This window comes from Acinonyx jubatus, chromosome F2 (assembly GCF_027475565.1).
Source record: "Acinonyx jubatus isolate Ajub_Pintada_27869175 chromosome F2, VMU_Ajub_asm_v1.0, whole genome shotgun sequence".
Lineage (NCBI taxonomy): Eukaryota > Metazoa > Chordata > Mammalia > Carnivora > Felidae > Acinonyx > Acinonyx jubatus.
The window spans coordinates 29,845,451-29,872,561 of NC_069394.1; the positions used below are offsets into that span (position 1 = coordinate 29,845,451).

The 27,111-nt window shown below is 37.1% G+C and overlaps 1 protein-coding gene and 1 long non-coding RNA gene across 3 annotated transcripts in view; both read left to right on the forward strand.

The window, feature by feature from the left end:
- EIF3E (eukaryotic translation initiation factor 3 subunit E) overlaps positions 1-27,111 on the forward strand; it is a 91,777-nt gene that overhangs the window by 21,002 nt on the left and 43,664 nt on the right. The window contains exons 1-5 of one of the 2 annotated variants that reach the window (XM_015070432.3): positions 16,292-16,453; positions 20,594-20,708; positions 22,392-22,509; positions 25,130-25,172; positions 26,860-26,964. In XM_015070432.3, coding sequence (XP_014925918.2) covers positions 16,364-16,453; positions 20,594-20,708; positions 22,392-22,509; positions 25,130-25,172; positions 26,860-26,964 — 471 coding nt within the window. In that variant the 5' untranslated portion in view covers positions 16,292-16,363. Of the gene's footprint in view, positions 1-16,291; positions 16,454-20,593; positions 20,709-22,391; positions 22,510-25,129; positions 25,173-26,859; positions 26,965-27,111 lie in introns of those variants that run through there. The other variant, XM_053208695.1, reaches the window with a different exon arrangement.
- Positions 16,460-19,651, forward strand: LOC128312912 (uncharacterized). Its single transcript, XR_008292861.1, has 2 exons — positions 16,460-18,264; positions 19,243-19,651. It is a non-coding gene; the product is annotated as an uncharacterized LOC128312912 (long non-coding RNA).

Consider the following 27,111-nt stretch of genomic DNA (forward strand, 5'->3'; position numbering starts at 1 on the left):
ATACCAATTAGAATGTCTGCTATAGGGAAAAAAAAGAAAACACAGAAAATAACAGGTATTAAAAAGGACATGGGGAAAATGGAATCTTTGTGCACTGTTGGTGGGAATGTAAAATGGTGCAGCTGCCATGGAAAATATTATGATAGTTTCTCAAAAAATTAAAAATAAAATTACCATATGATCCAGGAAACCTGCTTCTGGATTTATATCCAAAAGAAATGAAAGCAGTATCTCAACAAGATATTTGCATAGCTGCGTTCATAGCAGTATTATTCACAATAGCCAAGAGGGGAAAGCAGGCCAAATGTCATTGACAGATGAGTGGATAAACAAAATGTGGTAGGGTACATACACAGGAATATTATTCAGCCTTAAAAAGTAAAGAAGGAAAGGAGTGCCTGGGTGGCTTAATGTCAATCAAGTGGCCTGATCTTGGGCAAGTCATTTTTAAGTCTATTCTGTAGCTTTCTCTTCTGTAAAATAGAATTTATAATAGTACCCTCTTGTACAACTCTTATTTGAATTAGATGAGCTAATGTTCATAAAGCAAGGTTGGGTACATTGTGCTAAATAAATGCAGTGACCTATCAGTCTCATTCTTGATGTATTCCTACATACAAATGTTAACAGAGATTATTTCTAAGTGGTTGTTCTACCATAGATTTTAATTATTGCCTTCTCAGCTCATCTGAATTTTTAAGCCTTTTTGTTATGTACATATGATTTTTATATTAAAAGCAAAAATATATATGTTTCATAAAGACAAAATGAGACAGTCCATCTAGTTTAGAAGTTTGTGTCTCCTGGTAATACTAAGGAAATAATTTCTAAACAAATGTGGGCTATTCATTACATTTCATTACATTTCACTATATTTCATTTTATTCAATATTCTGAAATATATTCATTATATTTCAGAAATCCTTTTAAATTTTTTAGCACTCTTTATTATTGAAAAAAGAGAAGGATACTATTATATGTGTGACAAAAACAATTTACAACCTATACTTGTTATGAAAATTATGGTGTAAAATCACCTAAATTTTTATAGTAAACTCATTAACTATTAATTTCCTAATTGTATGTAGGCTGGGTGACAATAATGCAACTTAAATGCACGACTGAAGAAGTATTTTATATAGATGCTATAAGCCATTATTTCTGCAACACTGGGAAGATTTGGTGTTATCCTGCTTTTCCCCTGGACAGAGTTAGTTCTGGTCTGCTCTATCTTTCATTACTCTGATGATGGCCATATCCAGATGCCAAATACTCTAGGGACACTCTTATACAGTGTTAAAGACTCTGAACACTTCATCCCCCAAAGAATGTAGCATTCCAAGAGAAAATAGGCCTCCTTCTAACACTAGTAAAATTGTAAAGGTGTGTGATAAATCAGGCATCAGAATGAGAGTCCACAAATTCTTTAAGGTGCTCTGCCCCTTGCCCCTTAGTGAGTCTCTGCTTCTCTCTTTCCAACACAGAAATAGTCACATATTTTAAATAATAATAAATCTTATAAATACATATCAGTAGAAATGACTACAAAATATGTTCAAACATAAAGTGTTATAATAAGCTATTATGCAGTTCAGAAAGCTTTTATAAGTGGGAATTAGAGAACAGTTAGGATAAAACTGACGATCAAAACATGTGAAATGTCTTAAGTTATTTGAAGGGATTTATTTTGAGTAGAAGGGACAGAAATGTTGTGTCATTAGGGCACCGTTTTTTTCCATTTTCTTTCTTCTTTGCTTTTTCTTTTTCTTCTTTCTTTCCTCCCTCCCTTCCTGTCTTCTTCTTCTTTTTTTTCCTTTTTTTTTTTTTGATTTAGAGAGAGAGCATGAGTTGGGGTGGAGAGAGGCAAGAGAGGGAGAGAGAATCTTCAGCAGGTTCCATGCTCAGTGCAGAGTCCGACAGAGGGCTCGATTTGAGGCCAAATCAAGAGTCGGATGCTCAACTGACTGAGCCACCCAGCCACCCTTCTTTTTTCCTTTTTGTAGAAGTTTTCATTTCTTCATACTCACAAAACAAAAATTCCATGGGTTTAAATGTACCATTTACTTAAAACATCAACTTTCTAAAGAAATACAAAATTTTAGCAATCTATAGTAATGAATGTTATCTATATCAAAGAAAACAAAATAATGGCTTGTCTTTTCACATAAATTTGGCTATAAACCAGAATTATTTTCCATTAAAAAATAAGACTATTTTAACCAAAACTATATAAAATATTGTTTCTAAAATGACCAGTGCCAGTGCCCAGCTAGCTCAGTCGGTAGAGCATGAGACTCTTAAAATGACCAGTGCCTAAGTCTGCTAACAAAATGCAAAACAATCTGCTTCAGAGCAACAGAAATATATAAATTATGACTGCTAGTGTCAATTAAAACTTGCTAAGTTTATTTTGCTAAGGAAATTATGTAATTCCTAATATTTTTTGTTTCTTTTTACTTTTTTAAGTTTACACCTTGGTGAATTTTTACATGTTACAGCCATGATCTGCCAACCAGATCAATATAGAGAAGCCTTAAAAGACAATGTTTCCTTCAATTGTAGGTGTATAAACCTCCCCTGTGAGTGCTGTTAAAAATGTAGATTCCTAGGCCACACTCCCAGAGATTCATATCCATGAGTCTGGGATAGCGCCCTTGAGGCTGAACATTATATAAGCACCTCCATTTGGAGAAACTCTGCCCTTGAAGAAAGCTGAACTGGATTTATAACTTTAGAAGTTTCATCCCTTTCAACTTGAAAGATAATTTTATTAGGAAATCTAGGTGGTTTTCTACTGAGTAAGAATATATAGGGCTTTCAATATCTCTGTGTAGTCTTAAGTTTTCAGCGTTTTTTTTTCTTTCTTGGAGCCAGTTGCCCAAATAAAGTCTCCCTAGTCCATGGCAAAATGAAAATTTCAAAGTCCTTAGTGAGTTTTTCATAAAGTTAAATGTGCTTAAAGGGTTGTCTTTGAGATTGCATTCTTCTTACAGTCAGGGCTTTGAAATGCCATTTCTTTTACGAAATAATTCTAACAGTAAAAGAGTAGAGTTTATTTTGAATTTAGAAAAAGAGTTAGAAACTGTCTCTAAATTTCAAAAACGTGGGCTACCTAGCCTTTATGTCTGCTTCTGAAATTTGAAATGATTGCCACCAGGGGAAGCAGAGTGCCACAGCCTGTACAACTTTAAACCTAAGTAGGGGATTTTTCTCTGCCAGAGTGTGTCAAATTTGACTGAAGTGTTCTACTGCTCCAAAAAATGACATTAGTATCTTTTTTCTCATTAGATAAGTAATATATGATCTCCATAGAAAACTTTCAAAGACTGGGGGGTGGGAGGGGAGCCCACCCAAACTATTGTTAATATATTGATTTGCTTTTTCCAATTATTTTTCTATGTACAATTTTTAAACAAGAATATATGTATAAACATATATTGATCCTGCCATTACCACCACCTCCTATTTTTCTTCAGCATCTTCCAATATCGTCAAAATTCCTTTCAATGTAATTTTGTCTATAAAGTGCTCTATGCTATAAAAGAATAATAATTTATTTTATTACTCCACATTAACATTTTAAACACACAGGTTGTTTCCACTTTTTAAAAAAATGCAACTATCACTATGGTTAACAATTTTGTACATATTTTAAAACATTTCTTTAAGATAGATGATTAAAAGAAAGAAATTGATATGGAAGGTATAGGCATTTTTAAAGATTTCTGATATATGTTTTCATTCAATTATCTATTGTTATATAACAAAATAACCACAAGTGGGTGGCTTCAAGTAACAAGCGTTTATTATTTCTGTATATGATATTGGCTGGGACCACTCATGCGGTTGCATTCAGCTGCAAGCTCAGGTGAAGGGGCAATATTTGAGATGACCTCACTTGTGTCTGGCACCTTAACTGGGATAGTGGGAATAGCTGGGGGATGGCGTGTCCTCTCTCTTTGTACATCATCTCTTGCCATTCAGTTGTCTGGCCTGAACTTACATGGCAGCTGGATTCCATGAAAGTGAAAGTGGAAATTACCAGGCTTCTGAAGACTTAAATCTAGAAGTCAAGATAAGTCATCACACCAGCCCAGATTTGGGGAGAAGAGAAATCAACTCCAAATTTTTAATGGAGAAACTACAAAATGACATTGCAGAAGGGCATGTGAAATTAGAGGTATTGTGTGGCCAGCTCTGGAAACAATTGACCACATATTGCCATGTTATTATTTTGTAAAGCATCAATTTATTATAAAAAAGTGTAAAAAAAAAACACTCCTCCATCAGATTGGCATGAATTAAAAAGTGTCAGCAAGGATGTATATCAGTAGTAACTCCCATATATTCCTGGTATGGGTATAATCTTGAATGCCCACTCTAGAAAACAATCTGGCATTAATTGTCAAAGGTCATAGGAATATACTATGAAGAAATGGGTGCACTGGTAGATCAGGATATGTGTATAAGAAGGTTTGTAGCAGCATTATTCATAGTTCATTACAGCCCCAGACTGAAAACAAACCTAAAGTTCACTGACTTTAGAACAGATTTTAAGAAAATGTAGAATATTGTAGAGCAAGAAAAAGGAAAAATTATACAATCAGCAATATGGATGGATCCTTCAAACATAACGTTGAGTATAAAATACAAGTCATAAAAAGATGTGTAGAATTTGATTTCACATATGTAAAGTTCAAAAACAAGCAAACGTAAACTATTTTTAGGGCTATATTTATTGAATATAATTATAAAGAGCAGAAAAGTATTTACCATATTACAGCCAAAGTATGAGTTGGGCCTGGTAAGGGGGAAGGAGGATCCAGGCAGAGGAAATAGAATGACTGGGTGATAGGAAGGAGTTGGCTGAATTTGAGAAACTTAAAGGAAATCAGTGAGCAAAAGGAACAGGAATTTAGAGGCCATTTTAAGGATTTTCAGACTTCATGCTAAAAACAATGAAAAGCAACTTTTTTTTTAAGTTTATTTACTCTGAGAGAGGGAGAGAGATCATGTGTGAGTGCAAGTGGGGAGGGGCAGAAAGAGAGAAGGAGAGAGGAGAGAGAATCCCAAGCAGGTTCTGTGCTGTCAGTGCAGAGCCAGATGTGGGGCTTGATCTCAAGAGCTGTGAGATCATGACCTGTGCCAAAATCAAGAGTCAGACATTTAAGTGACTGAGCCACCCAGGGGCCCTAGCCAGTGAGTGGTTTTAAAGCAGAGGACAAGCTGATCAGATTTTCATTTTCGAGGAGTAATTTTTTGTCTGTTATATGTAAAACAGATTAGAGAAGGTCAAGTGTAGATACAGGAATATAGTTAGCAATCTATTTTAAATGGCTTCAGGTGAGAGATTATATGGCTTCAAGTGGTGCAGTGACAGTGGATAAGAAAAGGATGGAGCTGAGAGAGGCTTGGAAGGTGGAATCAGTAAGACTTGATGACTGGGGAGCTTTGAAAACATAGTGAGTTAGCATGACTCCTATTTTCGGGCATGATCAACAAGGTGCCATTGATGAAGAAAGGGAACTCCAGTGGAGAGCCAGATCTTGATTTTGGATTCCTGGGAGATACACAAGTGAAGATGTTACTCAAGCAGCAAATAAATGTTCTGAAGCTCAGAAGACATATCTCAGTTGGAGAGAAAATTGATTTTTTTTTCTTTTAACATACCATGGCAGTAAATAGGACAAAGCTAGTACCAAGTAGCAGTTGTAAAACGACTCAGAAAGGACAGATAGAAGCAAGTGGCAGTGAAAATGTTAAGATTATGTGCAAAGCATTATATGTGATGCGAGGCACACAAAGGTGAGTAAGACGTCCCTAGTTTACTGCCAACTGGAAGTGACAGACACTTAAGCAGATCATATGTATCTCACTTGGTCAATGACAAGAAGTACAAGATGCTGTAAGATCCAAGAGGAGGGCAGTGAAGTCTGGAAAGTCAAATAAGAATTAGCCAGAAGAGAAATGGTGGGAAAGGCCTTCCAAAAGCACTGTGCATGAAACAATGTAATATGTGTGTGATCGCAAGCAGGCCAGTAGCCATTAACCCACAGGGTTGGAAGGTTGTGCACCAGATCAGACAAGAGAAAGAGAAAGTCCCCAGTTATGGAGGGTCTTGCATGCACTGCCAAGGAGTTGGAACAGGGAAGTGACATGGTCCTGCGTGATTGTTAGGGAGATTACTTAAACCAAGCATGGAGATTGAAGACAAAGGTGAACCCAGAAGGACTGGCTAGGGAAGAAATAAGCTGCTAAATGTGTAGACAGTGGTGATATGGATAACGAGGAAGCATACATTTAGGACAGCTCTTTAGTTCAAAGAGCCTGTGTGGAAGGTCATATCTGCTTAGTCTCAGCTTTCTCTCAGCTTTAGATGCGGTTGACAGGGATTCGGGGGAGACGGTGGAAGCCCAGGTTTTAAGTCTTTGAATTCCTACAAAACTAACAAGCAAAAGCAAGCAAATAACCACAAAAACAGAGTAACTACGTGGGGAAGCCAAAACGTCTCGGTAAACGTGGCAGCAAAGCTAGGGCACCCAAAATACAAGCGGGTAGAGCCAAATCCCCAATAGTCAGATTCTCAGGGTCAGTGCGGGAAGAAGAAGGAAGCCAGCAGGCGGATGCCCTGAAAAAGCAGAAGCCCTGCGATAGCCCTGCGATAGCCCAAGGCAGGTGAGCTCAGGTGCCGGCAGGTGCCACCGCCGCCGCGAGCGCGCTCCAGGCTCAGCAGCCGGCAGCGCGCAGCCGGGGTGGGAGCCGGCGCCTTGTCCGTTCCCGCCGGATGGGCGCTTCAGCCCGCGAAACTGCAGGGAACAGAGCAGGAGGGCTCCCTGGGACTCCCAAACCTGCGCCTTGCCCCAGTGCGCTGATCTGGGGTAGGGTTCCACACTGAGGAAAAGCTGCTGCGCAGAGAAGAAATCTCAGCAGAGATTTTCAGAAAGAAAAGGTGCAGGGGGAGGAAGTGGGGCCAGAGAATTCCAGACAGCTAGCCACCAAGGTTTTGACCGCTATACGAGAACAGCCAAAGAGGGGGCATGCTGAAGTCAGAAAAGCTTTTCTCCACCAGCCTAACCGTAAATTTTCGGGGGGGGGGGGATTTTTAATTTCCCATAGAAGTGAGCATGAGGAGAGTATCGAGGGAAAATCCCTTACAAAATATTATAAGAAAAAGGAATTAGGGAGCAAACTAACATTCCTACAGACAAGGAAAATGTGCTCACAAAACAGCTCAAAACTGTAACCCACCATTTCAAAACAAGCCTAAAAAAGACATTAAGAAAATGATTCAAGATGTGAAAGAATATCGTCAATCAGAATTAGAAAAGCTCAACACTGAGGTGACAGAAATTAGAAAAGAATTAAACCATTAATACATAAATTAAAAAATATTATGTTAATGCCTTAAAAATAAAGTAAAAGTTTTTTAATTTTAAAAAACAAATTATTTAAAAATCAAAACGAAATGAAGAGATTAAAAAAACAAAACAAAAGACGTGAAGCTAGTACACAGATCTTTTCCAGCAGCTCACAGACCAGGAGCTCTTGTTTTTACCTGTTGCTGCTTTACAACCTTCCTCTGAGCCATCTTTGTATCTTGTGGCCCCACTCAGTTCTTGTCACATAACAGGTACAGAATACTTTTGTTAAATAAATGGAGCTTAATGCCTGTAACAACTCCCCCATTCCTGATCTCCAGGACTCAGAGAAGCCTTCAAAATAAGAGTATCACTAGCTTAGTTCCCTCCTTCCGTGACATGGAGTTAATTTCCCATTGTCACATAGGAGAATAAAAAGGAGAGATCTCCCTTTTACAGATCAAATTCCAGGAATCAAGGAATTTTCACATTCTTTCTTTTTTATTTTTTAATGTTTATTTATTTTTGAGATAGAGAGCGCCAGCAAGGGAGGGGCAGAGAGAGATGGGGACAGAGGATCCAAAGCGGGCTGTGTGCTGACAGCAAGCCTGATGCTGGCTTGAATTCACAAACCCTGAGATCATGACCTGAGCCAAAGCTGGACGCTTAACTGACTGAACCACCCAGACACTCCACATTCTTTCCTTTTTCAATAGTTCTATATGTATATATGTATACATGTCTGTATGTATATTTATGTGTATACACACACACACACACACACACACACACACACACACACCAGGATATATAAGTAAGCCTTTTCTTATCATGTAGTTCTGCCTAAATAACACATATTAATTCATTCAAAGATCCATTCAGCAAATAGTTAATAAGCAACAAACAGTTATCAGGCAGTAATGAAAAAGACCACAGATTAGGTTCCTGCCTTCATGAAATTACCTTGAGGTGAGAAAGACTTAAATCAGTAAACACAGACGGTGATAAGCATTGGTGGGGAAATAAACAAGATATTGAAATGTTGGAGGAAGCTATTCTAAATAGCAAAGTCAGGTAAGACTTCACTAACCACATCCATAGTCTCTTACTGTCTGGTTAGTTTGATAATATTAAAATATTTAAATGCCTTCCCATGAATCCACTTGTTATTCCCCTTTGGGGCTACCTACAGGCCTTTCCCCCTCCCTCTTTTCTTTATTTCTTCCAAAAGGTAAATGGGTATAGACATAAATATGCCTCATTCCTGACCTTGTAGAACTCATAGTTTAGTGGAAGGGACAGACATGTAAACAGATCAAGTAAATGCGATATGACAAAGGGTATACCACAAGTATGAACAGTGTTACTGTTCTCCTACTTAACTCGTCTGCCTTGGGGCGCTGGAGTGCCTGGAAAACTGTGTTTTCTTGTTTGGGTTCCAGGCTAAAAATTCTGCCTGGCTCCTTATAATATCTCAATATTTATCTTTTATTTTTTGGCTGGATCAGCAGTAACTGGACGTGCATGCAATACTGGCTTAATTTCTTCATAGCCAGTAGATCTAACATTGGCTTGAGATATATAACTTAAAGTAATATGGAAACTTGATTTAAAAATTATTTTCTTAAAGAGCCTGTATTTTTTACAGCAAAATTTTCAAATAAATGCTAAATAGGATTTTTAGCCAGATAATTGAAGATGGTTGTTATCACATAAGAGAATGTGTTCAAATGACAACTGCCATTATCAGAAGCCTGTATTGCATTTCAGCACATATTTCTGTTGGTAAGTATGTTAACCAACCACACTGGTCTGGTAATCAGGCGGTAAGGGCTTATTTAGACTGCAAGAATTTTTAAAGACAGATAATACCAACACAGAATATTCTATAGAAGACACACCGAATTAGAAGTATTTGAACAGATACACAGGTGTTTTAATTACGTTCTGAAGTGGCCAGCAGTTTATATTAGCTTGTCAGCTCTTTTAGATTCATCACAATTCTTTCAGATTCCTCTGAGATACTCCCAACTACCAGTAATTGCTCCTTTCCCAAGAATGAGGTAGCCACATTCCAGGTCCTGGTGTTGGAGACAGATGAGAAAGAGCAGTGATGGTTCCCTTTGGCGAATATCCTTCACTGCACTTATTACAAAGTCTCAGAGTAGAATAGAATTAGCTGTCAATCCTAGCTTTATATGAGGTGGTAAGTGAAGAAAGAAGGGGATTTAAGTCCTCCAAAGGCACCTTCTCTCTCTGTGATACTTTAATGAGGATGACAGCAGGACTGAGGCTTCTGGAAATTCTCATGCAGGCATTAGGTAGAATCAGCACATAAGGAGTTACAAGAGGTCCCTCCAGTGCAAGAGAATAAGGTCAGGAAAAAGTCATCTTCTGAAGATACACACTCCAAGAAGTAATAATTATTTGGGAGGAGAAAAAAAAGACTTAAAAAACACCTAGATGAAAGGTACATCTGCACTTTCAGTCTAATGAAATTACTCCATTAATGCCTCCTGTACATTTCTATCTTTGCACTTACCACACTAAAGTATAATTGTTGGTTTATGTATCTGTCCCTTTTACCTAACTGTGAAACAGCATTTAGTCTCTCTCTCTCTTTTTTTTTTAACTTCACAATCTAGCACTGTGTCTAGCACAAAATAGAAACTGAACAAATGTGTGCTGAGTAAATGAACTGGAAATATAACTAAAGAAGGCAGACGCTAAAATGCAATAGGCATCTGCATGCAGTATATAAAAGGGTAACTGGATTACAAATAATGTTATTTAGAAATATGTAAGAAAACTATTAAATCAGGAGACATGAGCATTCTAAAACATGTGTCCCCTATCGTAATGATAGGATTTCATTAAACCATTCCAAAATATGGCTGGATTTCTTTGAAGAACACATAGGTCTGGATATCCAGACACTGTGCACACTTACTCATTTCCATAGTATCTATTGAATAATTGTTATGTGCCAGGCACCAAGACAGGAATTGGGACTATGAAGACAGATATCATAGTCCTTATACTCAAGATCTGTATAGTAAAGTAGGAGGAAAAAAACATGTAGAAAAAAGAAAAAGTGGGCTAGAATGTTACAGGATGGGATAAATGTTGCTGCCAGTAAAGAGGGTTAGAAAGAGGGATTAATTACTTCAGATATGCTCTGCTAGTGGAAAACACAGTATATGGAAGATGATGCTTCATTTGAGTCTTAAAAAGTGAAAAGGTGGTCAGTGGGGTGGGAGGGGGCAGAAGGGCATTTTCGTCTGAATGACCTGCTGGAAAGCAAGTGAAGAAGCAATAAATGCATGGTTCCACATATATTTTAGAAGTTTTTTTTTTCCCCTACTTCTGTAAAAAATGCCATTGGAATCTTGGTAGGGATTGCATTGAATCTATAGATGGCTTCAGCAGTATTGCTACTTTAACAATATTAATTCTTTTACTCCATCAACATGAAATACTTTTCCATTTATTTGTGCCTTAATTTTTCATCAGCGTCTTGTAGTTTTCAGAATAGTGACTTCTCAACTCCTTATTTAAATTTATTCTTGAGTATTTTGTTTTTGATGCTATTGTAAATAGGATTGATTTCTTTCTTTTTCAGAAAATTTGTTGTTAGGGTATAGAAACACTACTGACTTTTATATGTTAATTTTGTATTCTGCAACTTTACTGAATTCACTGATTAGACCTAAGAGTTTGTGGTTAAGTGTGCAGGATTTTCTATGTATAAAATCATGTCATCTGCAAATAGAGGCAATATTACTTCTTCCTTTCCAATTCTGATACCTTTTTTAAAAAAGTTTTTATTCAGGAGAGAAAGCATGAGCAGGGGAGAGGAGCAGAGGAAGAGAGAGAGAGAGAGACAGAGAGAGAGAGAGAATCTTAAGCAGGTTCCACACTCAGTGCAGAGCCTCATGCGGGGCTTGATCCCACAACCCCGGGATCATGATCTGAGCCGAAATCAAGAGTTGGACACTCAACCAACTGAGCCACCCAGACGCCCCATAATTCTCATACCTTTTATTTCTTTTTCTTGCTTGATTGCTTTAGTTAGGACTTCCAGGACTATGTTGAATAGGAGTGGTGAAGGCAGACACACTGTCTTGTTCCTGAGCTTAGAGGAAAAGCTTTCAGCCTTTCATCTCTGAGTAGGATGTTAGCTGTGGGCTTCTTATACATGGCTTTCACTATGTTGAGATATGCTCCTTCTATGCCTAATTTATTAAGGGCTTTTATCATAAATGGATGTTGAATTTTGTCAAATAATTATTTTGGAAAAAAAACTTTAAAAACACCTAGATATAGAATAGACACACTTTTTCTGTCTGTTGAGATGATCATACAATTCTTTTCTTTCATTCTATTAGCATGATGTATCACATTGACTGATTTGCATACATTGGACCATCCTTTCAACCAAGGAATAAATCCCACTGATCATAGTGAATTATCCTTTTAATGTGCTGCTGAATTAGGTTTGCTAGAATTTTGAGAGTTTTTGCATCCATATTTACCTGGGAAATTGGCCTATAGTTTTCCTTTCTAGTAGTATCCTTTTCTGGTTTTGTTATCAGGATAATGCTATCCTCATAAAATGAATTTGGGAGTGTTCCTTTCTCTTTGACATTTTGGAAGAGTTTAAGAAGGGTTGGTATTAATTCTTATTTAAAGAGTAAAGAGTAAAATCCACCAGTAAAGACATTTGGTCCTGGGCTTCTCTTTGTTAGGAGAATTTTGATTACTGATTCAATCTTCCTATGAGAGTAATTGGTCTATTCTGATTTTCAGTTTCTTCTTGATTCAGTCTTGGTAAGTTGTATGTTTCTAAGAAATTTTCCATTTCTTGCAGGTTATCTTTTCATTAATGACTTTTATTTGGATCCTCTGTCTTTGTTCCTTCGTTCGGCTATCTAAAGATTTGTTCATTTTGTTTATCTTTTCATAGAACCCACTCTTAGTTTGGTTAATCTTTGTTTTTCTGTTCTTGATTGTATTTATTTCTGCTCTGCTCTTTATTATTATATTTATTTCTGCTCTGCTCTTTATTATTTTCTTTATTCTACTAACTTTGGGCTTCATTTGTTCTTTTTCTAGTTCCTTAAGGTGTAGAGTTAGGTTGTTTATTTGGGATCTTTCTTCTTATTAATGTAGAGAAACAGTAGACTTGGTGGTTTGTTTGAGCAGAGCCTAGCATGGAAAGGTATAAGATTCTGGAGAGATAAGTTTCCAAAGAACTTTATATGTAATATGCTAAGAGGTTTTGACTTTTATTATATGAAATAGGAAGTGCAGAATTTATTGGTTTGCTAGGGCTGCCATAACAAAGTACCACAGACCGGTTGACTTAAATAACAGCCTAGAAGTCTAAGATCAAGGTGTTAGCAGAGCTGTTTCTTCTAAAGGCCTCTCTCTTTGGCTTGTAGATGGCTCTCTTCTCCCTGTGTCTTCGCATGGTCTTTCCTCTGTACATGCATGTGTCTTAATCTGTCTTCATATTTGGTCACCAGTCATATTTGATTAGGGCTCACCTAATGACCTCATTTTAACTTAATCATCCCCTTTAAAGACCCTATCTCCAAATACAATGACATTCTAAGGTACTATGGGTTAGGACTTCACATATGAATTTTGGGAGTTGGGGGGCACAATTCAGTTCATAACAAAATTAGCTGTATATTTAAGTCATCTGGATAGCAGAAAGGAGGACAGGTTAGATGAGTTGCAGGACCAGGGACAGTGAGAGCTGTTGAAAGACTATTGCAGTAGTCTGTGTGAGAGATGATCAGACCCTGAACTAGAAAGACAGAGGAAGAGGGTGTGTCAAAGGGAGATGTTAAAAGAGTTAGGAAGACTGGCCTGCATGATAGAATTTAAACTTACCAGCATAGTCCTCAGTACCCTTGACATTTTAGCCCTGATCCCTCAAAGCAGACTAATGTTTTGCCACTCGACATTACACATGGCACCCTCTAGGCATAAAGACTTTCTCAATGTCTTTGATCACAGTATGCTTTTTCTCAAGGCCAAGTCTGTGTGCCTGCTCATCCCTCATTCTTTCCTCTTTTCTTAGCCAGCTAAACATCTATGTATTCTGGTAGAGGTAGTCAAATGTTACCTTCCCCATGAAGACCCAACTTCCTCTGACAGCAAATCATTTCTTGCCCTGGACTCCCAAGTGCACTCTGAATAGACTCTCTCACACTGTGCAACAATTATTTTACATTTTACATGCTTGCTACCACCAATAAACTATAAGCTTCCTGTGGGCTGAGATTGGTTTCCTTTCTTTGTTTCCATAGAACCTGACATGGTGATCAGCCAAATGGAAAGCATTCAATCAATGTCTAATAAATGAATGAGAATCAAATACCACTGAGTACTAGGTGAGGCTTTGCTTGTTCTTCTTCTGTAGTATCTGTTTTTAACTAAAACACTAGAAAGATAATAAGGCAAGAAAGTCAGATTTTCCATCTTTGGAGCTAAATCTCTCTTATAAAAAGAAACAAGATATTTTCACAAACCAGCAAGGAAAATTCCAGGGGAAAAGCCAGGCAAATCAGTAGAGTTTCCAATCTGTCACCACTTTAATCCAACTTGTAAATCACTTCTAGTTTAATTTTAAAGGATAACAAACCACTGTACGTTTGTTTGTTTATTTATTTATTTATTTAAGAACTTAATGAGTGGCTCCCATTGCCTATCTGATCAAATCCAAATTTCCCAGTCTGGTTTTGAAGACCTTCCACAGCCTGGCTGCATTTCACCTATCCAACCCACTGTGCATACAACTGTCAGAATTATCTTCCTGAAACACAGATAGGATTACTCACTCTTATATTCAAAAATATTTTAAGGTTCCTCGTGACCTCAGATAAATTTCAAATTCCTCATATAAGGTTTCTACTATTTGGCCCTCATCTTTCTTTTTTGGCGTATCCTCCCTTAGTCTTCGATCTTCAGCTAACTTCCCAAGCTGTCTTTCTCAAATGCTTCTTCCATTTTCCTGTTTTTGTGTCTCTACATTGTTCACATTGTTCCTGAACCACCTGCAAAGCCCTCTTCCTCTTCTTTGCTCAATAAAAAAGACATCCAACCCACCAAAATTTCCCCATTTTCTCTACTCCCACTGAGAATCAATCTCTGGGGCCAGCCTGACTGGGATAAATACCTCTCTGGGTAAATAACAAAAAAACTGAAAACATATGTCCACACAAAAACTTGCACATGAATGTTAATAGCAGCATTATTCATAGTAGCCAAAAGGTAGAAACAACCTAAATGTCCATCAATGGATAAATAGGTAAATCATATGTGGTACAGCAGCATAATAGAATATTATTTGGCCATAGAAAAAAATGAAGTACGAGTAATGCTACAGCTTGGATGAACTTTGAAAATATTATGCAAAGTGACAAAACGCTACCTATTATATGATTCCATTCATACGAAAGTCCCGAATAGACAAATCTACTAGAAAACTATTGCTTCAGGCCAGGGTTAGAACGAACAAGAGGAAGAGATGAAGAAGACGAGGTCAGTGTAAGATAATAAGGCTTGGATAGTTTTAAGCATATTTAAAGTCACTCTGGCTGCTGTATCAGAATAAATCATAGGTAGAAAAGAGGGTGAGCAAGCTAATTAGTGAAGAAGCTACCCCAAAAATCAAAGCAAGACATTGACGGTGTTTGGACTAAGGATGTGACTTTGGAGGTGGTGTGAACTGATCGGATCTGGATATGCTTCAAAGGTTTGAACCAAAGGGTTTGTTAGTAAATTCAATGTAGAATGTAAGAGAAAGAACAAAGTCAAAGGTGATTCCGAGGGGTCTGAGTAACTGAACAGATGGAACTGGCATTCGTTGAGATGGGGAAGAGTGCAAACAGAGCAGGTTTTGATGAGCTACATGGGGGAGTTTTGTTCTGGACATGTTAATAGTGAGATGTTGAGTAGCCAGCTAAATGTATGTGAGTCTGTGGCTAACTAATAGTCTGTGTTGGAGCTATACTTTGGGAGTTGTCAAGGTATAGATTGCACTTAAAGCCCTTAGGTTGAATTATATCAACTAGGGCATTAACGTAGATAGAGAAAAGCTCCAAGACCCACAAGGACTCCAAAATGAAGAGGCCTGAAAGATGAAAACGGACTAGCAAAGGAAACTTCAGAATAAAATCCACACTCCTTATCTTAATCATGACCTAGCCCTTTTCAGAGTCGTTTACCTTACTGTCTAGTCACACAGTATATTTAGCTATTGGAACATACCAAGTCCTTTCCTGTCTTACGGCCTTTGTGTTTGCTTTCCACCAGCATAGTTTTACCCTGGCTCCAATTTTCGTGGCTTCCTTCTGTCAGTACAAACTCTCAGTTAAATTGTTACCCTAAGTTTTCTCTTACCCCCAATTAAACAGGCCCAGCCCGACCACCCCCCAATTAAACAGGCCCAGCCCGACCACCCCCACTAAATTATGGCTTTTACTATAAACTAAAATTATTTCACTTGTTTCCTGTCTAGAAACGCGTCCCACCATAATTTAACAAACGATTACAAAATGATCAATATATATCAAACGAAACCTCAGGTCTATTCCTTCTTGTACGCAACTTTTCGGAATACAGGAGCCTCATTATACAGGAGCCTCATTATCTTGTCCTCTGCCGCATCCCAATGTAACCGACAATCCCTCAGCAATCAATTCTCAATTTTCAATATTTATTAGCGAAATGCACTGCAGGATACTGACAAACTTTCAAACGGAAGATCTGGAGCCCGCCGCTCCGCCCAGTCCCAGAGTTGCTTAGAGGAAGGAACTACCTTACCTTGGCACGCATGCGCCACTGTTCGCGGAGCGCTACGGGCTGAACCCCGCCCCTTTCCCCCTGGCTTGTTGAACTACTGCTCATGCGCAACCTGGGGCCTGTCTGTTCGTTTGTCGGCGCTATGAATAAAGTTTTAGTGAGCTCAGACTCCCTTTTTCTTTGCCAAGATGGCGGAATACGACTTGACTACTCGTATCGCGCACTTTTTGGATCGGCATCTAGTCTTTCCGTTGCTCGAATTTCTCTCCGTAAAAGAGGTGAGGGGGGCTTTGAGCGCGAGGAAGGCGTGGGAACGCGTGATACACTGGGGAAGGCCGAAAGGCGGTGACTCTAGCCCTAGGCCTGACACGTGTGAGGCGGCCGCCAGTTTGGTCCTGGATCGGGCAGTAAGGATCTGCTGGTAGTTTAGCGTCTTCTCAGTTGATTAGCACCGCAGAATTCGGTTGTGAAGAGAGGTGAAGTGACAGTAAGCAACTTAGGGGGAGAAAGAGGTCTTTGCTTCACTTCTTGACGTGACGGTGCCGGAGGGACTTCCGCGTCGGTTCCTCTCGGAAGTTGATCATTCGCCAGCTTCGCTGGGCATTGTAATGCTGGCTTCCAAAAGCAAATTGGTGTGTGAGAGATTTTGATTTTTCTTTCAGAAACTGTGGGAAGGATGTGCTTGGCTTTGTTTTTGTTTGCTGGAACTTTGGAATAATTTTCCTACCCTTATGTGAAATAGCTAGACTTTAATTTCCATAAAGTTGTGAATTTTTCCCTTAGAGTTTTCCTGGTCTTTCCTGCCACTTCTAGAAGCGTGGCATATTTTGTCGGATGGGGACGCCCTCCTGCCCCCGCCAAAAATTGGACAGTTTTTACTTAACAGTGCTTTTTTCGGTGTATACAGACTTGGAGTAATTTGAGTGTTAACATTCATTTAGCTACTCAAAATATCGTGAGATTAGTCTGTGGTTTTGGTACCTCATTTCAAAACATCTCAACCCTAAAAGTTTTGATATACTGGTCTTAGTTATACCTTGAATTTGTTGGGAAATTGATAACATTTTATTAATTATAATGAAGTAATATTACTATGATGAAAGGATTCAAATATTAGCCAGAAAAGTAAATGAATTCTGCATGTGAACGCAGATTACAACATAAGTTTACTTAGGGAATTCTAGATTTGGGGAGTAGATTTGTGTGTCCCAAAAGCAATAAGACCAAAAAGCCCTTCAAAGAAACATAACATTGTTCTGATAACTTTTCAAATCTTCCTGGTAGTTACGGTTCATTAGATATGTATACTCCTCATTCACCTGATCCTTTTCAAAATAAATAACACAACTCCAAAGTTGTGATGTTAGGGAACAGCAAAGTTCCCTTATGGGATTGTTAGACAAATTACATGAGATAATGCATATAAAGTACTTAGTCTTGTAGGACAAAGTAAGTACTCGTGAATATTTTCTATTCGGAGGGTAGGCCATCCTGTATGAGAGAGGAGTGAGGCAACCAGTTGGGGTTTTGAGGAGTGAGGTAAGGACAAGAAGTGGAGACTGAGAAAACTGACCAAATACAAGAATTGGTAAGTGTGGATGACCCAACTGAGATTGAAAATCATATAAGAGCTCATGCCAGTCACTCTCAGATTGAAAGGAACATTGGAAGATGATTGAAGTAGTGTAAACATGTTTGGAGGTAGACAAGTAAATATATGTCATTTAGAGATGGATTGCTGATCAGCAGGGAAAAAGCACAAATGTGATTGAATAGCATTGTTGCCTGCTCTTGAAACATTTTATAGTCATCCTTAGCCAGAACATAGAAAACAGATGATTTTTTTCCCCAGAACTAGGGATTGACACTGAATTGTATTTGGTTTGAGAAAATGGATGGAATCAGTGATACTACTACTAATGAGGAAATCTTTGAAATAGCTAAAAAATGATATCTAAGCTAATGCGGTGCCAACGAAAAAGGGTGATATAAAAATGAGAAAGAGCAGAGGGTACAATGGGATGATGAAGCATTTTAATGATATTGGTGACCAAGATGATGAATTTAAGTTGGAAGTCTTAGAGATGAGGTACTAAGTGAAAGTTGTGAGATGAAGAAATTTTAAGGCTTGAAGGTTTTTTTTTTTTTTTTTTTAATGTTTATTTTTGAGAGAGTGCAAGCAGGGAAGGGACGGAGAGGCAAGGGACAGAAGATCCGAAACAGGCTCTGTGCTGACAGCAGAAAGCCTGATGTGGGCTGGAATTCAGGATCTGTGAAATCATGACCTGAGGTGAAGCTGTACGCTTAAGCGACTGAGCCACCCAGGTGCTCCAAACCTTGAGTTTTTAAAGATCTTCATTGGATGTTGGATTTGTGGAGGATGACAGCAGGAAGAGATGTCAAAAGAATATTTTCAATCTGTTAAAAAGTTGGAGCTGTTTCCCAGAGATTGATAGACCACAGATTGGCAAACTATAGCCCGTGAAGCACATACAGCCCTTTGCCTGTTTTGTGTGGTCTGTAAGTTAAAAATAATTGTAACAGATGGACATTTGCAAACATTTTCAGTTATAGAACACTGACTTTATACCCCAATTGAGTGAAACAGTTCCCACCCAAAAAGAATGGCATTCTTCTCATTAGTAGATCTCTTTTACAAAAAATTTTACTCCATTATTTTTTACTTAGAAAAAAAATTGTGGAAACTCTTACAGTACTTATAAAGCCTATCCTAGATTTTTACTTCTTGGTTTAAAAGTCTAAAATATTTCCTATCTACCCTTTACAGAGTAAGTGTGGGTGGGTATAAGGCAGAATTTAGAGAAGGTGATATAAGCAAATGCAGATTTAAGAGGCTAGTAAGGTCTTAATGGTAGAGGAGCAATGCTTTGAATCTACAGTAGAGACGATGCAAATTAAAAGCTATTAATGGGGTGGCAAGAAGAGGTTGACATGCTAGAGAAAGATGTTTTCGCTGAAGATTAGGTTCTCCTGTTTTTTTAAGTAAGCTTTTTATCAGGTATAACATTCATACAGAAAAGTGCCAAATAATAATGCCTTTTTTCAGAGTGAACCCACTTGTGTGACCACCATCCAAATCAATAAATAAAACATTACGAACATCCTAAAAACCTTCCTTCTGACCTTTCCTAGTCATTACACCCCCCAAAGTAAGCACTAGTCCTAGAATAGTTTTGCCTGGTTTTGAAATAAAGCATTGTAGTGCTTTGTATGATTTATTTCCTTCACTGTGAGAGTCATCCAGGATGTTAGGGTAACTGTAGTTCTTTCGTTCCCAGTGCTGAGTGTTAATATGTTAGATGAGTAGACTGCAGTTTATCCATTCTAATGTTGATAAACTTGGCTATTACAACTAGTACTGCTATGAACATTCTTGGAAATGCCCTTTGAATATATTCCCCCATTTCTCTTGGGTATCAAGGATCAGAATTACTGGGTGAAAATGTATGTTTGATTTTAGGAGATAAAAACAGTTTTCCATAGTGTTTGTACTTCTGCCAGAAAAGTAAGTTCAGTTACTCTACTTCTACACCAACACCAGTATTGCCAGTTTTTTGTTTGTGTGTGTGCATGTTTTCTTTGTTTTTTTTTTTTTTAAATGTGGCTTTAACTTGCATTTTCTGTGTGATTAATGAAGTTGAGAACCTTTTTCGGTGTTGGCCATTTGGTTATACTCCTGTAAAGTGGGTATTAAAATTTTTAGCCATTTTCAATTATTTTTCTTATATTCTGTAGGAGTTCCTTATATAATAGTTTGGAAGTTTCAGTTTTGATCTCATAGCTGTACCATTTGATCACCTTCATCTTTTCACAGGCAGTGAAATGTGGAATCTTCTTGTGTTTTTTCTTTCCTTGACAAAATTAAATTTAGTATGCAGATCTTTTGCTGAAGCCTTATCTTGATGACTGTTTACTTAAAAAAATTTTTTTTAATTTTGATTACTGTCTCCTTGAATACTGTTGTATAGGATCCTTACATGTTGCTCATTGCACTAAACTTCACATTTATGTGAGTTTGCTTGTGTGTCTGTTTGATCCCTGTAGTATGGGTTAAATTGTTTCTTGAATTCCTTGCAAAGCAAAGACCTGATATGACATGGCTGACCTAGAGAATGGGTGCTAGTTCTGTTTTAGTGGTGTGGATGGGTAAGGATTATGAAGGATTCAAATGATTTAGCAAAAAAAATATGTGGGGGTAGAGGAGAACCCACCTCAAGGAGAGATGGGTAGGCATCATGTGGATGTGAGAGATAACTAAGAAGGTAAAAAATTTGAGTTGATTCCTGGTGTGGCAAGGAAACCACTATATATGCTTATCAGTAGAGTTGGTGTGGATATTTATTAGTTTATTTGTGGGAACTTAAACATAGTCATTAGAAAGCAATTTTCTCTTGCAGATCTATAATGAAAAAGAATTATTACAAGGGAAATTGGATCTTCTTAGTGATACCAACATGGTAGACTTTGCTATGGATGTATACAAAAATCTTTATTCTGATGATATTCCACATGGTAAGTTTTGTCATTTGGAACTACAGCTTGTCTTGTGAACTGAGGATATGTGTGTTAAAGTTTTGTGATTTATAAAAGAGCTTTTAGCCAAGAGCCTTTAATGCTATTTGAGGTTATTATGGTTTAAAAGTTCTTTGGATGAAAGGTAATGTGAAGGTTACATGTCATCTAAAGTATATTATTTTCTCACCACAAAAAGTGTGAGACTACTTTAAAACATGGTCTTTAAATATTTTCAGTTTATAGTATGTATCATCAAAATTGTGCTTATGAATGAATTGTCTCCTTGGAATTATCTGAGAATGTGGCTGTTTTTGGTTTGCTAGTAACTTTTTCAGTTAGCATCTGTGTGCCTTAGAGATTTTTTTTTTTTTTTTCCATCTTGAGGCATCTGGGTATAGTCACGGTTCTCATAAATAATGTCCCCAGTCCCAGCATCGTCAGTTCACCTGGGAGAGCTTGTTAGAAATGCAAATTTTGAGGTCATACCCCAGATCTACTTAATCACAAAGTGTTGGCTGAGGCCCAGCACTCAAATTGGAGAACTGCTGTGGTATGGTGTTTTCCACATGTTTCCTATGGTAATAGATGTTCCTTTAAAAAAAAAAAGTTTCCCCGTAAGTTTGAAAAATGCTGTATTATTTCTTCTGTGAGCATGGTATTTTAAAAGATTCTAAGAATGCTTTCAGTACATAAATACAATTTATTTAGTTTAAATTGACATTTTCCATAATTTAAGCACATATCCCCTTCTATGTTTGAGAAACATTGTTCTAGTAATACTTTTTAATGTGTAACACAGAAATTATTATACTAAACATAATCACATTTTTTACTTGTATTACAGTAAATGACAGTAGCTCTTTAAATTTTAGTTTGTGATGAAAAAGTTAACTTTTTAAAAAAATTTTTTTAATATTTATTTTTGAGAGAGAGAGAGAAAGTGCGCGCGCGGGGGAGGGGCAGAGAGAGAGGGAGACACAATCCCGAAGCAGGCTCCAGGCTCTGAGCTTCCAGCACAGAGCTCGAAGTGGGGCTCTAACCCACAAACTGCAAGATCATAATCTGAGCTGAGCCGAAGCCACCCAGGTGCCCCAAAAGTTCACTATTTCAGAGTAAAAGTTTAAAGCATGCCTGCAGGGTAGGTTATGTTCAAGTTTTCTGTGGCTCTTCATAATGCAGTAAAAAGAAACTAGAATTGGGTTTGATAGATTACAAAAGTAGGTTTATAGTGAAAAGAGATTATTGGTTGGATTTAAAATCCATTCAACCTAATTGAAAATCTATAGTAATGTGTAAACCACTCTGAGTCTCTGTTCAGGAACTCCGGGATAATACTCATCTGAGAAAATTCATTGAGAACAAATGAAACACTAGGAGTAAAGTATTTGAAATGTAGAATTAGATAATTTCTCAGCAGCCACCCCCCTCCCCCAGCTGTATTTGTATATTCCTCAGTTTTCCTTAAGAATAAGAAGAGGACTTCTTTATGTGCTTCTGCATTGCTAGAAAGAAAAAAAAAATGGATTTGTGAGACTTACTGGGTTGGTGGTTCCTGGCATGTGAATATACTAGGGGCAAATAATCTATGTACAACTGAAATAAATTGAAATTTTTCCAGAGATATTCTCATGGTGAGCAGTATAGTTGAGCATTATAGTACTCCTTTGCATTTTTAATTAGCTTTGAGAGAAAAAAGAACCACAGTTGTTGCACAACTTAAACAGCTTCAGGCAGAAACGGAACCAATTGTGAAGATGTTTGAAGATCCAGAAACTACAAGGCAGATGCAGTCAACCAGGTAACCTCCCTTAATTTGAATTCTAAAAATTCTTTTCTGGATTAATACAAATGTTAATTCAAATTTTATTTAATATCCCATCATAAAAGTTCAGGGTTTAATTGATAACTTTATCTGTTTATTTTCATTTATCCTTATTGTGTATGGACCAGGAATTCCTTAATTAATATTAATACTAATTTTTTTTTTTAACTTCTTTACCAGTTCCCCAAATCTGATCATGCTACAGCAGTTCTGCCTTCCTCCCCTCTTCCTAGGGGACATTTGGCAATGTCTGGTGACATCTTTCATTGTCACAATTGGAGGGGTGCTACTGGCACCTAGCAAGGAGAGGCCAGGAATGCTGCTAAATATCCTACAATGCATTAGACAGTACCCTACCCTCCAATAAAGAATTATCCATCCCAAAAATGTCAGTAGTACTCAGGTTGACATACCTGTGCCTGGGCAATACCTAGAGGGAAACCTGAGCTCACTTTATCATTTGGCTACATTCTCTCATATCCTTCCAACCTCATTGCCCAGCCCACGGAGGGAGGGTGGTGTGGAGCTAATGAAGTTATTTTATTCTTAACTTCTCCTTAATTAGAAATAAACATAGTGCTTGGTTTCCAAAGAATGCATATTGCCTTACTCTGTCTTAATATATATCATTAATTGAAGCCCTTTGAGTTATTAGAAACTTTTTAAAATAAAATCTCCTACTAAAATTGAATATTGCCATTGTGGTAAATCTTAGCTACCAACATATTTACTAGAAGAATTGCTGAAGATTTTGCCATGTTGTATCTTCAGTTTATACAATATATGGCCAAACCAAATATTAAGAGAGATTAATTCTAAGTTGTCATTTGTGATCTGGGGAAGTGTTACTAGATAATTTTTAACAAGACAGCAAATACACGATTATTATACTATCTTTTAAGTTTATTTTTTAATTTTATTTTTATTAAACATTTTTTTTTAATATTTATTTATTTTTGAGAGAGAGAGACAGAGTGTGAGCGTAGGAGGGGCAGAGAGAGAGAGGGAGATCCAGAATCCGAAGCAGGCTCTGGGCTCAGAGCTGTCAGCACAGAGCCCAATGTGGGGCTGGAACTCATGAACCTTGAGATCATGACCTGAGCCGAAGTCAGACGCCCAACTGACTGAGCCACCCAGGCACCCCATCTTACAAGTTTATTTATTTTGAGAGAGAGAGCACACGTCTACGTGTGTGCATTCAATCCTGGGGAGGGGCAGAGAGTGAGGGAGAGAGAATCCCAAGTGGGCTCTGAGCTGTCAGCGCAGGGCCTGACACGGAAGCTCAAACTCACGCATGGTGAGATCATGACCTGAGCCGAAATCAAGAATTGGCACATCACCCAGGAGCCCATATACCATATTACAGTGTAGCCTGCTATATTACTAACATACACTGTGTTATACTACATATATATACACAGATTATATACACACACAGATAGCTATACATAAGATATATATGATTGCTTAGTAAGATAAAGCCATCTGTGTGTGTGTGTATATATGTATATATATATATACACATGTGTATATATATATATACACATACACGTATGTATATATATGTATGTATATACACACACACACACACACACTACATGTATACACTTATAATGATTTAGACCTTCAGGTCACATGTAAATGCCCACAAAGGAACAGCTGAAATAATCCAGCTGTTAGGGGACAATCAAAAATTTAGAATTTAAATTCTGAATTTATTCTAGTCACTTAAATATGAGGAAGTAATGAGATTTGGGTTGAATAAGATGAATATAGATTTATTCACCAAATATTAGAGAGCACTCCTTGCAGTTTAATAGGCATGGCATTGAGATAAATGAAAGAATGGAATTGTTTTAAAAACTTGTGATTAAACTACTTATTTTCAAAGTAATAACCTCTTCCTGCCAATTTGTTTTTAAATTTTGTTCAACATATTGTATTTCTCATACTTTCCCAGAAATACCCAATCAACCAAAGGACAGTGATTACATACTAAAAGATACAAGGAGTATAACACAAGTTATTCACTATGATCCGCAAGAAATGTTAAGCTTTTTTTGAAATCTTATGTTAAAAAGTTATACATGTTTCATATTCAGTATTATAATATACCCATGTTGATTTTGGTGATGATATTATATTCCTTCCCCATTAAATCTCAAGTAAAATTATGTTCCAGAAAAGCATTCCACAGCATTCCCTCTTGTGGTAAGCATAAGAAAATGTTTCCTTTTTTGAAAATGCGCAGAAAGTGGGTCACTGTGCCATCTATCACTTGTTCCTTGGTGTCTTTGTCATCATTTTGTCTTTTACCCGCCTGGCAACATCTTAGTTATGCAAAGCTAATTTAAGAAAAGTTAAATGGATTGACACTAGTTGGATAATAATTATACAGGGTGTGTAGCATAGATATATAAGTTAAGCATAATTGATTAATCTTGTTCTGTTTATTTGATTCTGGAAGACTTACTTTGTTTCTAGTGTTTAAGTATTAAGATATTTAGATGGCTTTATGTGGGTAATAGGAATGTTTGGATATGCTCATTTTGTTTTCTGTGGCCTATCAAATCAGTAATTTTTGTTTCTAATTTAGAGATGGTCGGATGCTGTTTGACTACCTAGCGGACAAGCATGGTGTAAGTGGTATTTTAAAAATTTTCTAATTTTCCCATTTATAATTCATTCTACTTTAAATCATTATTAAGAATGCATTTGATGGCAGTTGTATTCATGTTGGCAATGATTCCACAAATCTGACAAAACATATTTAAGTGATATATTGGTCAATAAAGGGGCGCTTTATTATCTTTAAAAAAAAAATTTCTTTAGGGCACCTGGGTGGTTTAGTCGGTTAAGTGTCCAACTCTTGGTTTCAGCTCAGGTCATGATCTCAGTGGTGCGGGGGTTTGAGCCCTGTGTCGGACTCCCTGCTGACAAGGGGGAGCCTACTTGGGATTCTTTCTCTCTCTCTCTGTCTCTCTCAAAATAAATAAATAAATAACACTTAAAAAAAATTTCTTTAGTTGTCCTGTTTCAATAAGGTTAATTAAAGAATAGTGCTGTAAAGACAGGTTTGTGGCTTAACAAGAATGCAATTTCCAGATTGACTTATTACATATATGATATGTTTTCAAAACATCAGTTTTTAAAATTGGTGCTGATAAGAAAATGAGATGCTTATACTTACCTTTATTTTTTTATAAATACTATTTTGAGTGAGAGTGTGAGCGCAAGTGTGCGTGTGAGTGAGGTGGGGCAGAGAGGTAAGGAGAGAGAATCCTAAGCAGATACCACACTCTTAGGTCATCATGGAGTCCAACATGGGGCTGGAACTCATGACCCTGAGATCATGACCTGAGCCAATATCAGGAATTAAGGGTCAGATGCTTAACTGACTGAGCTACCCAGGCACCCCACTTAAACTTACCTTAAATCATAGAAATTCTCAAAACTTTTTATTTTTCCTAGAATACTCAAGTAATAGGTACCATTTATTTTTGATGGATTAACAAATAAAGATAGAACTAAATTTGAATTAGAAATGCGTTTTTGAGCAGTAGAATTAAGTAATACTTTGGCTGCCTTGTGGAATATAGTAGCTCTTGACATTATCAAGGTCTTCATAAATACCCAATAAGGGAATTTTATTGTAGGCTTTTCTAGTCATCTCCCAGTCTCCCTTCCCTTGTGTTAACTCAAACCATAAGGATTTACATATAATTAATTCTTTAACTTGCGTTCAAGTTTTATCTCTCATTTAACAATTACTTTAGCAGGAGGTATGCTGACCACTGTGCAAATTATTCTTTCTGGTTTCCATATAGAATGTTTGGTGTATTTGATAATGTTCTAGTTCCGAGTCCTTCTCTTAGATTTCTTCACTTTCACTTTGCTTGCATTGCTAATGTTAATATTTCGTGTCATTTGGAGGCCAGTTTTCACAGAGAATTGAAGTTTACTGTACATATTATTTGTACAGAATCACAAGACTGTATAGGGATGCATATATTTGGTAGTTATCTAAGCTCATTAACCAGCTGGGAGACCTTCCCACTGCAATTCAGATTTGGATTGCAACAAATTAGGTATTGTAGAATTTGTAACTCTTTGAGACCAGAATTGTGAATGCTAAATCCACCAATTCCTAACATATGTTTTAAGAGTCATATGTATTTCTGATCATGGATTTTGTTTTTGTTTTTTGTGACACTTGGCATACAGAGAATTGACTTCTAGGGACATTTAAAGGAGTGAATGGTTTGAATTTTAAAACTCAAAGTTAGAAATAGAACTGATGCTTTTTCTTTTCTTTTCTTTTTTTAGTTTAGGCAGGAATATTTAGATACACTCTACAGGTATGCAAAATTCCAGTATGAATGTGGGAATTACTCTGGAGCAGCAGAATATCTTTACTTCTTTAGAGTGTTGGTAAGTAATTTTTTTTCTTTCAGATTTTGTAGGTTTTACTTGCTTTGTCAAAACATGTCTATAGATTTGAGTCTGTACATTAACTTTTCAAGAATTCTTGGGGAAAGGAAAAAATAAAACTTTTCCTAACAAAGAACAAATAGAAAT